Here is a 15,283-nt window from a genome sequence, read left to right on the forward strand (position 1 = left end):
AACTGTCTCACTCTCTCTGTCTCCCACTCTCTCTGTTTCCCTCTCCCTGTTACCCTCTCCCTCTCTGTTTCCCTCTCCCTCACTCTGTTTTCCTCTCCCACACTCTATTTCCCTCTCCCTCTCTCTCCTTCCCTCTCTTTACTTCCCTCTCCCTCCTTCCCTCTGTCTCCCTCTCTCTCCATCCCCCGCCCTCAGTCTGAGGTCTCCCTCCCTCGCTCTGTCTCCCTCTCTCGCTCTGTCTTCCTTGCTCTCCCTCTGTCTCCCTCCCTCGCTCTCCCTCTGTTTCCCTCCCTCGCTCTCCCTCTGTCTCCCTCCCTCACTCTTCCTATATCTCCCTCCCTCGCTCTCCCTATGTCTCCCTCCCTCGTTCTCCCTCTGTCTGCCTCTGTCTCCCTCCGGCGCGCTCTCCCTCGCTCTCCCTCTGTCTGCCTCTCCCTCGCTCTCCCTCTGTCTCCCTCTCTTGCTCACTCTGTCTCCCTCCCTCGCTCTCCCTCTGTCTGCCTCTTTCTCCTTCTGTCTGACTCTCCCTCGCTCTCTCTCTGTCTGCCTCTCCCTCGCTCTCCCTCTGTCTCCCTCTGTCTCCCTCCCTCGCTCTCCCTCTGTCTCCCTCCCTCGCTCTCCCTCTGTCTGCCTCTTTCTCCTTCTGGCGTGCTCTCCCTCGCTCTCCCTCTGTCTGCTTCTCCCTTGCTCTCTCTCTGTCTCCCTCCCTCGCTCTCCCTCTGTCACCCTCCCTCGCTCTCCCTCTGTCTGCCTCTGTCTCTCTCCCCCTCTACCTCCTCCCTCTCCCTCTGTCACCCTCTTGATCTCACCCTGTGTGTGCCCTGGCTGAGACAGCTTCCGGGCACACACACACACACAGCCGCACCCGAGCACTTCACAGGTCTTTAAAAGACCATTCACATGTTAATGAGGCTTTGTTCACCTCTTAGGCCCCTGCAGCTCCACTCTGACTATGGCGGGAATCGCCCACCTCCACAGAGCAGCAGAGTCTCTTGAGTCGCGCTGCCCCAGGGGTGTTTGCTGACACACTTTAAAAAAAAAAAAACCACGGGTACGATGTTTGGACGGTCCGCGGGCCGTCAGGGAAGGCTTGCCGGGCCGCGGTTGGCCCGCGAGCCGTACTATGAGTACCCGTGACTCAGACAAACTTCCTTTCTCCCTGTCTTTGCTGCCGCCCCCCGCCCCACGGGGTGCTGCACTGCATGTGTGCATACTGCGATTCTATGCTAAGAGTGCACAGTGCATAGGCTTGGCTTAAAGCGCTCTCTGCGATTAAAAACGCGCACTCGCACATACTAGTGCTGGTAATAAATGGATATTTCCACGTGACACGGTGCATGGAATACACCAACGCATAGACCTCCAAATTAATAGTTATTCATTTATAACTGTGCTCCCGGTTCGGACCTGGCGCTATTTTATTAACGTTTGCAGCAGTTCAAAAAAATGGGGGCAAATCGAGTTTGCTTAGCAAGAAAAGTAACAGAACGCTGTTCCTTTAAAGACGGCCCGAAACACGTTTTTGCACGACGTGGGGTATAAAAATCTACGATCATTTTAAATACCCGTGACGGAAGTGAAACTTGTGCTCGTCTATTAAATCAGTAGCCGCTGCTCTAATGAGTTGGTGGTTTTATGCTTTTAGCAACGGAAAAGTCATTTTGAACTAACAGGTTTGTGCCAACACTGCAGTGTCGGCACAAACAAGCATTATGTAGTCAGGCGGGTGCAGCCTTTGCTGTCTCTGCCTCGCGCCATCAATTTGGAACGCCACTGCTTTGTTACGCATGCGTACGATGCAAGGCATCGCACGCATGCAAAACAAAGAGTGCGAATTACGCCACCAATCATGACACAAACAAGCATTGAAAATGCAACAGGACTCGGATTTACCAGAGCCTTATTGCATTTTAAATTGAAAAGCGGGAACGAATGAAGGCACGAACGGGAGGGGGTGGTTGTGACACAAGAAGTTACAGACTGTGGGAGGGAATGGAGAGAGAGAGGGAAACCAAACGTTTTTCTAAGTAAAGGGGCTGATAGCCTCGGAAGTGCAAAAATGACGTCAGGGTATTCAGGAGGCGGGACAAAAATGCCGAAAACCAATCAAAATGCAGAATATTTTATTGTAGCCAATCAAAGTTATGCCTGGAAATTGAGCAGAGCTTGCCTCTCTATACTGGATACAGCATCTCTCGTCGAGACAGCGCATGCGCTGCCTTGCCGAAATGTAATAAAAAATTATTCAAAATGTATGCTGTGTACGTGCTAGAGGGTGAGAGTATGTTTGTGAGAGAGAGCATATGTATGTGTGTTCATGTGTGTCTGCTATTATGTGTAAGCATGAGACTCAGTGAGTGAGAGTCAGCGACAGGTAGTGAGTGAGAGTTAGTGAGATATAGTACCAGTAAATGAGTATGAGTACTGAAGAATGAGTGAGAATTAGTCAGGGAATACAAGAGTAAGAATGAATGTAAGGTAGTGATAAAGAGTGTGACTGAGAATAAGTGAGTGACAATGGGTGAGCATAACTGAATGAGGATGGGTGAGTGAAAATGAGTGAAAATTAGTGACTGAGTACAGATGAGTGAGTAATAGCAAATGTGAGTAAGGATGAGTGAGTGACAGTAAGACTGGGAGAGTTTGAATAGTGAGCTTGTAAATGAGAATAAATGAGACTGAGTGACAGTGACGGTGTTAGTTTGAGTACAAGTAAGTATGAGTGAGAAAGTATAAGTGAGTCATAGTAAGAATGATTGCAAGTGAGTGAAAATGATGCAGAATGAGTAAGTGTAGGAATCTGGGTGTCTATAGAGTGTACTAAAACAAAGTACACTGTGCAGAGAGTGCAGAGAGACCCAGATTGGTATACAGAGGCAAAAGTAGATAATGATTGCTATTTGTGGTAGTGTGGGCGAGCAGTTAGGCTTATCAGAGGGTAGTGCTAAGCATTTGTTGTACTCAATAAATGAGACATCCACTCAAGAACAAATCTGAGACCAATTTACAAAAATAACGCTCATTTTATATAATTTCTAAGACCAAGAACTTCATTCACAGGCAAGTATTTTTTTTAGCTATGGATTTTCAAAGTTCGGAAAATAACACACTTGTGCGCAATTATGCACAATGAATGTCTAGGGAGAAAATTACATAAATGTAGATAGAATCATACATCCGGTTCTAGGAGTTCACCTTCGAGACTTAGGATAGCAGCAGGCCAAGGTCCAAGGTTCCACCAGTGAATCGTCAGGCGCATCCCGTATTCAGCCGGGAGCAGGTTGCTGAGGTCCTTGGCAGCTGGTGCGCTACGTAGAAGGTGGCCACCTCAAAACAGGCTGGCCAAGGGGACTTACAGGTAAGTCCAGGGGATCCCAAACAAGGGATCGGGTCGCAAGTGCCTCAGTACCATGGGAGCACAGCTGGTTTGTTGGTACCCAGGCTGGGTGCAGAGCAGACAAGTCAGCCAGGCTCTGTGTGTCAAGATGGTCTTCGCGGTCAGGAGCAGGCAGGTTGCAGGGATGATTCCAAGACAGTTGGGCCACTCATGGAGTAGGTCTCGGGGGTCTTGATGTACCATGACGGATGTTTGCGGCAAGTTTGGTAAGTCAGTCTCAGCAGGTTCAGTGCCTGCGGCTGCAGGGGAGTAGTTCCTCTACTCCAAGGAAGTTCTTTGGTGATTGATAAAGGGCTAGAGCTACTCGGGGGTTCACATTAGCAGGACTAGAAAGCATACCACAATGGTCAAGTTCTTGAGGGAGCAGGCCGGGTTTCGCGCCAGAATTCTGCAGCAGGTACTCATTTTTCAGCTTAGCAGCTCTTCATTGTCCTTTACCTTCTAAGGTCCATCTATTATGAAGTTCAGGGCCTAGGGGTGTCACCTAAATACTAAATTCAATGGTGTTAAAGGGGGTGATAGGTGGTAGCCAATGCCCTTCCTACCTTAATTGGAAAGGGATACAACCCTGACAGGTTAATGCTCCACCCCAAGATGGAAGAATTGGAACCGTGGGGTCCACATCACCTGTCCCACCTTAGAGGTGGTCAGGCTGAATGTGGGTCCACCTCCTAATCTAACACATTTTCCCTCCTGTCCTCCTTCCAAAAGTGTAGCAGGGCCGGGGGGGTTGGCATCCTTCACTACGTGGAGATGCCTAGGTTGCATTTCAAAGGTGCATCACCTTTGAAGCTACCAGCCTTGAAATTGAAGGTTGGAATTGGAGGGTGGGGAGGTGTGAAGCACCTCCACCCAGAGCAGGCATTGTTCCTGGCATCTGAGAGTGCAGGCTCTCGCCCCATGAGGTCAGAAACATGTCTGGTGGTGGAAGGATGGCTAAGACTAGTTAGGTACCACACCAGTGTATGGTAGATTTTTAGGGGGCACCTCCTAAGGTGCCCTCTGTGTGCACGTATTAATAAATCCAACACTGTCATCAGTGTGCATTCATTAAGATGATGTTTGGTACCAAACATCCCTGGATACAGTGAAACCATCATGGTGCTGTGGAACCCGTAATGATGGGTGTCCCGCCCATGAACTCTATATGGCTGCCCTGCGCACTGACCATATCCAAGAATGGACTTAGATATTCTAGGGTCATATCTGCTCAGGCAGATATGACCACACATGTGGTATAATGCCTCCTGCCTTAGGGTAGTGTGGCCTGCAGGAGGGGTGACTTACCTACCCTTCATGCAGTGTCTGGGGGCATGGCACATGTGCTATGTCGACTCTTCAGCTTTCTCACCAAGACAACCGGTATGCACTGGCAGTTTGCATAGTTTTGTTAAGTGCTGCCTCGAGTGGAACAATTTGTGCTGCAGCCCTAGTGGACCCTGTTCAGTCCCAATGCCCTAGCTACCAGGGGTACCATTTACTAGGGATTTACAAGGATTGCTAAAGTTGTGGCAATCGTGGTACAATTATAGGAAAGAGTACTTACACTGGGAACCAGGTTAGCAGGGACTCAGTGCACTTTTATTCAAAATTACTTCATGTTCCAGGCAAAATGGCGGGGCAAACCATGTCAAAGGAGACACTTTCTTACTTGAAGTGAGAGTAAGAGTAAGTTTAAGAGAGTGAATGAGAATGATTGGGTGTAAGTGGTTGAAAGTGAATGTGAGTAAGATTGAGTAACATAGAATGCAAGTGATTGTGACTAAGAATGTGTTATGCTTGCAGATTTGCTGTTGACCCTTACATACGGAAGCAAAATATTGTCTTATAGAGGCACATATGGTAAAGTACTCATGCTAGCATACTAGAAGTAATTCTTGGCATAGGGGAGATCCATGGCAAATTGCTGGTGATAATACATTGCAGGTAATTTTTAGCATACAAAAAGAACAACCATGGCATATTGGAGGGGAGCAACCTTAAAATACTGGCTCTGAATTACTGGTGTGAAGAGCTCTCCGATTTCTTCATTAATAAGGCCAGGGCACTTCAATTGCTTTTCAGCAACCAGGATTATCAGGCCACTTCAGTGTCACCTGACCAACAAGTCTCTTCTCCTGCTAAAGCCACCTTTTCCACCTTTAACGCTATTATCGATGTGGACTCCTTGGCTGCTCTGTCCACTCTTAAATCAGGCTCCCCAAATAATCCCTGTGCTGCCAAACGTATGGCTAGCGCAACCGTAGCTATCAACCCTCTCCTGAATCAGTTGATCAACACCTCGTTGACATCGGCCTCTGTTCCAACAGATTAGAAACAGGCACTGTTTATCCCTCTTATTAAAAAGACGACTCTGGATCCCAACCTACCGACCAGTTATCACCCTATTTCTCTGCTCCCAGGTATTGCCAAAGTATGTGATAAAATGGCCAATAAGCAGTTGACCTCTTTCATTGAACAGCATGGCCTTTTGCACCCGACTCAATCTGGCTTCATGGCCTCTTACAGCACGGAGTCCGTCTTAGTAGAAATCTCGGAAGCTATCCGTGAGACCTTGGATGCTGGGGGTATGGGAGCTTTGGTCCTCGTGGACCTTTCTGCCGCTTTTGATACTGTCCCCCATTCGCTCCTTTTCGCCTGTTTGCAGAAACTAGGTATCATGGGTGGCTGAAATCCTTTTGAGAATGTACAACACAACAAGTCTGGATTCCCCCTTTTACGGAACTATCCAAACCCTTCAGACATGGGTCCTGCAAGGGTCTGTATTGAGCCCACTTTTGCTCAATATTTACATGACTCCTCTCATTCAGCTGGCAGAAAAACTGGGAGCTAAAGTTGCTGCTTATGCCGACGACACCCAGCTCCTGTTCACTTGGAAAAAACAAGAGATATCCACTACCCATGTTAAAACTTGCTTGGCAGCGGTGTTCAATTGGCTTACGTCTGCTCAGCTGAAATGTAACGAAAATAAAACTGAGATTTTATTCTTTGCAGAGTTCCCCCCTCTGTTCTGGCATACTTTCTGGCCGGATGAGTCCCCCAGGCCCTCACCTTCGGGTCTCCCAGTAAAAAATCTTGGGATTTGGTTTGACAAAAAGCTTAGTTTCTGCAACAAAATCAGTAAACTGACAGGTACCTGTTTCGGCATCCTGAAGCTTCTCAAAAAATGTCTGCCTCTATTGCCCTTAGCAGCAAAAGAAACGGTCATCCGAGCCCTTGTTACCTCCCGCATTGATTAAGCGAACGCACCGTATATCGGCCAACCCAGCTTCCTAATGGACAGAATTCAGGTGGTCCAAAATGCCACTGCCCATCCGCCTTTTGACCTCCACAAACGTACCAATGTCAGGCAGCATCTGCGCAATTTGCACTGGTTACCGGTGAAGGCAAGGGTCACTTTTAAGGCTGTGGTAACAGCCCACGCTGCACTCTATGAAACTAGACCCCCTCTATCCCCCCCCACCCCTATATCAGGAAACACTTTCAGTGCTATATCCCTAGCGTTCCTCCAATATGCTTATAGCCACCATCCCCAGATTCCGCCTGAAAGGAAAGGGCGGCAGTTCCCTGCCGTATTTGGCAGCTATGACTTGGAACTCTCTCGCCGTTTGCATTGCGCAGCTCATAGAACCCTATCCAATTTAGGAAGAAACGTAAAACTTTCCTTTTCAACTGTGCTAGTTTCTGCGTCTTTACTGTCTTCTTTCCCTCTCCCTGCTGACTCTAGGGCTCGCACCAGGACACTTATGAGTAGCTGTGCATGCTAAAAACTATAATAACCTAACATAACATAACATAGCATACTCTCACTTACAGTCACTCTTACTCTTACTCTAACTGACTAACTCTCACTCACTCTCTCTTACTCAACCTCACTTACCAGCTTCACTAACTCTAAAACTCAACCTGCAACTGACTCTCATTCACTTTGAATTACATACAAATGCGTGTACATGTAAGCAGACACACATGATCACACACATCTCACAAACATACTCTCTCCCTCAAGCACGTACCCAATATTCAACTGCCAACGAAAGTCCCATTCCAGCTCCCATTGTGCTTCATTTTTTATTACACTTATAGTGAATTACAAACGGGAAAATATCAAGGGAGGGTAGATATCCAGGGAGGGTGGATATCAAGGGAGGGTAGATATCAAGGGAGGGTAGATATCAAGGGAGGGTAGAACTCCAATGCCACTTGGTTCTTAAGACTAATTTTGCGACCTCTCTGGCCAAGGAGTTGAGATCGAGTACCACAGCAAAACCACTCACAACAGCCTACAAGTACATAAGAACTGGAAAAGTAAGCAGATCATAGTCAACTGAATGCTCCGACTTCCTTTTTATCCACCAGAAACTCTTCTATGCAGCAAAGACTTTATAAGCAAACCCTCTAACCTTAATTACATACTTGACCCATGCCAAGTAAACAGGTGGTATAAGATCAGTCTCATGTTTTATTGGCAAATATTCAGACCACCTTGAAATCGCTTGTTCTGTTTTAAAGGTTTAATACCCAAGTTTCCCTCTGTAAAATGTGTCTGTGCACTATCTGTGTGGCCATTTTCTGTAATATCTGATGCTTCTATCTTTTACCCTATCTCACAATTCGTGGACTCTCAGGGGCTATATAATGGTCCCATCTTCAGCGCTGCTCAGACATAGAACGAATTTTTGTTTTATTCCGGATTTAAGACATTCTTCGAATTTGAGCACGAGGAGCAGAACTTAAAGCACAGAACTGTAACGGCCTCTCTTTGTGGCCGAGCTCTGCTCTCTGGAGTTTATTTATTAACTCTGATTTAATGTATGAGGTGCAGAACAGTGGTTCTTAATCTGTGGTCCTGGGAACCCTGGGGGTTCCTCGAAGCCTACTAAGGGGATCTGTGACGTATATGATAAGTAAATAATATTAAAAGATTAACAAATGGAATCAATAAAGAAGAAAAAGGTAAACATCGAGGCTAATAATTAAGGTGGTATCCTCAGATTGATATCTGAGAGCAGTGCAAGTGCATCAAAGAAGATATAGGACGTCTTACGAGTTCGGCAGTGGTGGCGGTGCAGCCACCACCGCAACAGCAGTCCAAACACTGTGTTCCGAGTCGTACTGCAACATGACCGCGGCAACACCACAGTAGGATCACAATATGCCATGATCCTGCCGCACAATGACCGATGCAGCACAGCAGAGCATATTACGAGTTGCCTCACTGCGACCCTATCCACGACAGTGCGTTCACCATGGAAAGGGTGGCGATGAGACAACTCAGGTCACCTCTGAGCAAGGGGGTGCACGCAGGGGACGAGGTGTTGTGCCCCCCCTGCATGTCTGCACCCCAAGTTCCTGCACAGGAAGAAATGCACAACATGATGCATGTCTTCCTGTGCAGGAATGTGCTGCCGTGCTCCCACGGCACTGCCTTTCTATGGCTCTCCTTTGGATATTAGAAAGGCACAGCCGTGGGACTGCCCGTGAGGTTTAAACTCTCAATCTGGCGAGCGGTCTGACTACGGGTTCAGCATCTCGCAGCGGGGCTCTGGCATGGTGGCCCACAGCGAGACCACCAAACCCATAAGCAGGCCCCCAGTATGGATGATGAGTGGCCTCAATTGAATTAAGAAAAGCTCCAACCTTTCCATTAAAATAAAAATTTGTTTTTTAAAAATATTTTTTGCAAACAGTGTAGCAGAAACCTTTCAACGTTCATTTGGTTTGAACATGGTTGAAATATAGTTCAACCATGTTTACAAAGCAGCAGTAAGTGAAAAAAACATGAAGTGAATTAAAACGTCACCCCATAACCTACAGGTTGGATCATCCGGCAGGACCTGACGCCGTCGTTGTAGCCCATCCAGCGCTGGTAGTCCGGGTAGTCCCCCCGGTTCAGGTAGTACTGGTAGCCCTTGTAGTTGGGGTACTCGTAGATCATCCACCAGCCATTCTCCACCTGGATGGAGTTGCAGCGGCCCAGGTGAGACTGCAGGTCAGGGGCGTCGTTGTTGCACTCGTGGGAGTGGCCCTGGAAATTCCTGTCCTCGTAGAAGACAATCTATTGATGTGAGAGATCAAAAGTCAAACTGAATAATCTAGGATTAAACTACTTTCACAAAATACATGAAAGCTGTGAAGAAAGGTGTTACATTCCTTCTGACTCAGTTATTCAAGTGCCTTATTTTGAGCTTTGCCAGCTCTATTATTAAAAAAATATTTGTAAAGAAAATCCTATTTACACTGTTAGGTTTTTTTTAACTCCATTGTACCTCGTCTAGTCACATTTAATCCCTTCATTCCGTTTTATAGCATCATCATTTTGATACATGTGTTCTCCAGTCATGAGTGAACGCTAGAAGGAATAATAGAGGGAAACTCACAACATGGCTATTTAGGCTTTTAAGATTCTACCTCTTCCTTATTCTTTCTCGCCAGGCAGGTTTCTAGTCTTCTTCTCCTGCTATGGTCCTGGGCAGACTTAGCGTGGGGAAGTTACTTTTAGGAGCAACTGTGCGCTTTATAAATGTATAACATAACACTGAAGGGGTGGGTAGAACTGAGCAGAGCGTCGATGAGAGCTGAGGGCGATCCGAGGAGCTCCGCCCACACTAACCCGTGGGTCATCCGTGTTCCGTTTTATTGATTCCAGATGTTCTTAAAATATTCAAATAAATTCCCTCTGTCCCTCACTTCTCCTTCCAGCTATGTGATTTTTAATACGTGTCCATTATCCATAAATAGTCGCATTACGGCTCGTGTTTGTAATTTTAAAGTTGCTGAACTGAACTGAGAGCACCTGATGACAATAAGTACAGGAAGTGAGCAGGCTCCAGCTGGTCCCAGTGGCAAATGCTGAATACCCACAGCAGTGTCCGCATGTGGTCTGCTTTTCATTCCCAGTAACAACGTTCAAAAGGGATGATTGAAGGAGGTTTCTTGTTCTAACTTTCAGGTGACCCAACACAAAGACCTCACTTAAAGGGCCATCAGCACTTCTTATATTGGTGGCTCACCCTGGCTGAGAGTTATTTGAAGACTAACACATAGTTGTCATAGAGGTAAAACAAAGGCGTTCAGCTTGCTGTCAACTTCACATGTGCTTAAGAGACACTATGATTTGGTGGTATGTTTTCGACTTTGGTTAAACCTTTAAGAAAGAGATATGCATGCACTGTAAGAATGTCAGATGTATCTGACTGTATAAGTGTATACAACAATAATTACTTAAATAGTGTTACTTATCCTAATGTAGTGTCAGAATGCTTTCCATTACACACCCATATATTATACAGAGACAATGAACCCTACAAGTCTGTAAATAAATGTAAAGTAAATCAATCAATCAATGCATTTCTAGAGTGTGCTACATACCCGTGAGGGTCTCAAGGTGGGGGGAGGGGGGGTGTGGGGTGGCCGCTACTGATCCTAGAGCCAGGTCTTGAGAAGTCTTCTGAAGGCCAGCAGGTCCTGAGTCTGTCGGTAGGAGAAGGATCTGCCGCCGGCTGTGGTTTTCCGGATACGAGGAACTGTGGCGAGGGCGAGGTTGGCTGATCGAAGGCTTCGGGTGGGGATGTGGAAGCTGAGACGGTTGTTGAGGTATGTAGGTCCGGTGTTGTGCAGTGCTTTGTGTGCGTGGATGAGGAGTTTGAAGGTGATCCTCTTGTTAATGGGGAGCCAGTGCAGGCCTCTCAGGTGGGGTGTGATGTGGCTGCCTCGGGGGACGTCGAGGATCAGACGTGCCGAGGCGTTCTGGATTCGTTGTAGTCGTCTCAGGAGCTTGGTTGTTGTTCCTGAGTAGCGGGCATTCCCGTAGTCGAGTCTGCTGGTGACGAGGGCCTGGGTGACGGTTTTTCTCGTGTCAGGAGGGATCCACTTGAAGATCCTACGGAGCATTCGGAGGGTGTTGAAGCAGGATGCAGAGACGGCGTTGACTTGTCTGGTCATGGAGAGGGTGGAGTCGAGGATGACACCCAGGTTGCGTGCGTGGTCTGTGGGTTCCGGGGCAGTGCCTAGCAATGTGGGCCACCAAGAGTCGTCCCAGGTTGATGGGGTGGGTCCGAGAATGAGGACCTCCGTCTTGTCTGAATTCAGCTTCAGTCTTCTGTCCTTCATTCAGTCGGCTACGGCCTTCATTCCTCTGTGGAGGTTGGCTTTGGCGGTGTGGGGGTCTTCGGTGAGGGATATGATCAGCTGGGTATCGTCGGCGTAGGAGATGTTGAGGTTGTGGTTGTGTTGAAGAGCGACGTGGGCGAGCGGTACCATGTAGATATTGAACAGCGTCGGGCTGAGGGAGGATCCCTGTGGGACCCCGCAGATGATCTCAGTGGTTTTTGAGCGAAAAGGTGGGAGGCGGACGCTCTGGGTTCTGCCGGAGAGGAAGGATGTAGTCCAGGCCAGGGCCGTCTCTTGAATTCCAGCGTCATGGAGGCGTGCTGAAAGGGTGCGGTGGCAGACTGTGTCAAAGGCTGCTGATAGGTCCAGGAGGATGAGTGTGGCTGTTTCTCATTTGTCCATTTGAGCCCTGATGTCGTCAGTGGCGGCGATGAGGGCGGTGTCGGTGCTGTGATTGCTGCGAAAACCGGATTGGGAAGGGTCCAGGATGTTGTTGTCTTCGAGGTAGTGGGTTAGCTGTTTTTTGACAATCTTCTCTGTCACTTTCACTGGGAACGGGAGCAGGGAGATGGGCCGGAAGTTCTTGAGGTCCGCCTTGGGTTTCTTCAGAAGGGCGTTGATCTCAGCGTGCTCTCAGCTTTCTGGGAAGGTTGCTGTCTCAAAGGAGCTGTTGATAGTTCTCCGGAGGTGGGGCGCGATGGTTGTGCTGGCTTTGTTGAAGATGTGGTGAGGGCAGGGGTCGGATGGGGATCCGGAGTGGACGGAGTTCATGGTTTTGATGGTGTCTTCGTCGCTGACGTTGGACCAGGCGGTCAGGTGGCTGGTGCGGGTGGTGGTCACGGGGGTGCTGATCTCGATGGTGGGTGCGGGGGTCTCGGAGTTGTAGCTGTCGTGGATGTCGGTGATCTTGCGGTGAAAGAAGGTGGCCAGGGAGTCGCACAGGTCTTGTGGTGGTGGGATGTCGTTGGTGTTGGAGCTGGGGTTGGAGAGTTCTTTCACAATGCTGAAGAGGTCTTTGGAGATGTGTACGTTGTTGTCAAGGTGGTTCTTGAAGGCGGTCCTCTTGGTGGTCCTGATGAGTTGGTGGTGTTTGCGGATGGCGCTCTTGTGGGCTGTGTGGCTGTTAGGTGTTCGGTCGTGGAGCCATTTCTTCTCCAGCTTCCGACAGGTGCGCTTGGAGGTCCGAAGGGCTTTGGTGAACCAGGCGGCTTTCTTGTTGGTGTGGTTGGTTGCGGAGGTCTTGAAAGGGGCGAGGGTGTTGGCGCAGCCGTTGATCCATTGTTTGAGGTTTGTCGCGGCTGTCTAGGGGTTGGTGGGGTCGGCGGGTGGTCTCAGGGCGAGGGTGGTAGTCAGTTGTTCCTTGGTGACCTTGCCCCAGCAGCGGCATGGCAGCTGTTGGGTGCGGTGGTGTGTGGTGGGTTTCCTGAAGGTGAAGTGGACGCATCTGTGGTCGGTCCAGTGGGGTTCAGTGGTGTGGTTGAAGGAGACGTAGGGGCTTGTAGAGAAGATGGGGTCCAGCGTGTGTCCGGCGGCGTGGGTGGGTGTCGTCACGAGCTTTTTGAGTCCGAGGTTTGCCTATCAGGGCGGTGGAGTTGGTGTCATTGTTATTCTCGAGGTGGAAGTTCATGTCCTGAGGAGGATGTAGTCCATGGAGGCGAGGGCATGGGTGCTGACAAGGTCGGCGATGGTGTTGCTGAACTGTGGTCTTGGAACGGGTGGTCTGTAGACAAGCGTTCCTCGGAGGGTTTTGTTGGGGTCGGTGTGGATCTGGAAGTGCATGTGTTCGGCAATGGTGAGGGTGTAGTCGGTGTTGGTCGAGACTCTGAGGGTGTCCTTGTGGATGATGGCGATTCCCCCTCCGACTCCGTTGGTGCAGTCTCTGCGGGAGATCTTGTGGCCCTGTGGGATGGCTATGGCGATGTCTGGTGCTGAGGTGGCGTTCAGCCAAGTCTCCATCAGGAAGGTGACGTCGGGGGCGGTGGAGTCTAGGAGGTCCCAGAGTTCGATGGCGTGCTTGCGAGCGGAGCGAGTGTTGAGGAGGATGCAGCGGAGGTGGTTGGGTTCTCTGGTTGGTGGGCTGGATGCTTGTAAAACTGCAGTTCCGGCAGGCGAAGGGCCCTTGGGTGCGCTTCGGTGAGGCCAGGTAGCAGGGGTGGTCTCGTCCGGTGTTGAGTGCGTGGAGGGCGCAGACGGGCTTGCCTTTGGAGAAGTAGAGGGAGGGAGGAGCAGCTGGGAGGTGGGAGCGGGGTGGCCAATGGGGACAGGGGCGGGGCCGCAGGGATGCAGCGGCGGGAAAACTGCAGGGGGACACGGAGGGCGGGGGAGGAGAGAGGGGGCACAGGGCAGAACGGGCACAGGGGAGCACAGGTAAAAGGTACTGGACCAAAACGAAGAGCACTGGAACAAAAGAAGAACAGCCTCAGAAGCGGTCACAGGCAGAACTGGGCACACTGGAGCACAGGAAGGGCCCTGGAACAACGAAGAGCAGGCTCAGTGGCGATCACAGCTCACAGGGGGCTGCGCGGCGGTGAGGGGAGCGACCTGCCTGGTGACAGGGTCAAAGGTCGCTATGTTACATAAAAGTAAATGTTACATAAAACATTGAGGATTACATGATATAGGAATCACATATCATCCATTTTGGTAGGCATTATGTGCCACAAGTGCTTGATGTGGATAAACACAAAGTTTGGATTTTAAACATAATTAAGTGATTGAGGTTGTCTGTCCTAAAATGTAGGCATTTTAGCTACCTTGAAATGATGACAGATTGAGAAAAAAGAATGTTCGAAACCTATACACTGCAGTTTGCATGCTTCTCGTAGGTGCTGATTTATATTTTGCTGTGTAATATAAGAAATATTGTTGTAACTTATGAACTGCAAATAACAAAACGATCTCAGTGACTAGAGCAGTAACCCACTGCGCTGTCCACAAATAATACAAATTTGTGGTCTGCATGTTACATATTGTGCTTTGAAGCAGGTACATTAATTCCCATTTTATGATGAGTCAAAACTGACTCCACAAGACACAGATCACTCTAGCATATGCATTTACCTCCTGAGTTATTGTTGCTCCCGAAAAATTACTGGGAATACAAAGATCTTTGTAGCAGGTACCCTAATCTATGAAATATTTTAAAATTAGGCCTCTTTGAGTTTTTAATACAGGTATAAATTGACTGTCAGGCTTCATTTTTCATTACTCTGCCCATCATGACTCGTCTTTTTTGCTACTTTTGTTACCACGGCTTGACCCTCATTTATGGGATCCTGGAGTACATATTTATAATTTCCAGCACTACTGTCAATCAAATGGCTGTATAAACCATCCAATCACCACCCTGGATTGAGGCTGCACATGTGAGCCAAACTGTGATTGGATATAAATTGCTCCGATAATCCTAGCAATTTCCCTCACTCCACTTCTGCACGCCGGTGCTGTCTTCACTGCAGAATGCCTCCTGCTATTTTCTTGTTAAAGATATTAATAAATAATCCTCTCAACCTGACTCAATGAGGTCGTCATGGTCCTTGTTTAGTAGCAAGTTAGCACAATCAGCTTTTTATTCGGCTTCGAATTTTAAAATGTCTCTTTTTTTCTCTAATTTCCATTTTCTTGCATATTTCTCACTGTAGTAGTGGTGAGGTCTTGTAGCTGGGTACAAGAGATGTTGTGCAGACGACCTAGAGTATGAATGGACAAAAGGAGAATTAAAGAGAACACTGAGCTAGCATGTCTCTATGAATTGCAGTACCTCACTACATTCCA

The 15,283-nt window shown here is 48.5% G+C and overlaps 1 protein-coding gene across 1 annotated transcript in view; it reads right to left on the reverse strand.

The window, feature by feature from the left end:
• Window positions 1–14,726, reverse strand: part of LOC147730520 (gamma-crystallin 2-like) — a 49,330-nt gene extending 34,604 nt beyond the window's left edge. Inside the window, exons 1-2 of the mRNA XM_086958566.1 lie at window positions 14,718–14,726; window positions 9,213–9,455 (exon numbers count right to left, since the gene is read on the reverse strand). Of these exons, the coding sequence (XP_086814692.1) occupies window positions 9,213–9,455; window positions 14,718–14,726 (252 nt within the window). The remainder of the gene's footprint in view (window positions 1–9,212; window positions 9,456–14,717) is intronic.
• Window positions 14,727–15,283: the final 557 nt, after the last annotated feature.

This window comes from Lissotriton vulgaris, chromosome 2_1 (assembly GCF_964263255.1).
Source record: "Lissotriton vulgaris chromosome 2_1, aLisVul1.2, whole genome shotgun sequence".
Lineage (NCBI taxonomy): Eukaryota > Metazoa > Chordata > Amphibia > Caudata > Salamandridae > Lissotriton > Lissotriton vulgaris.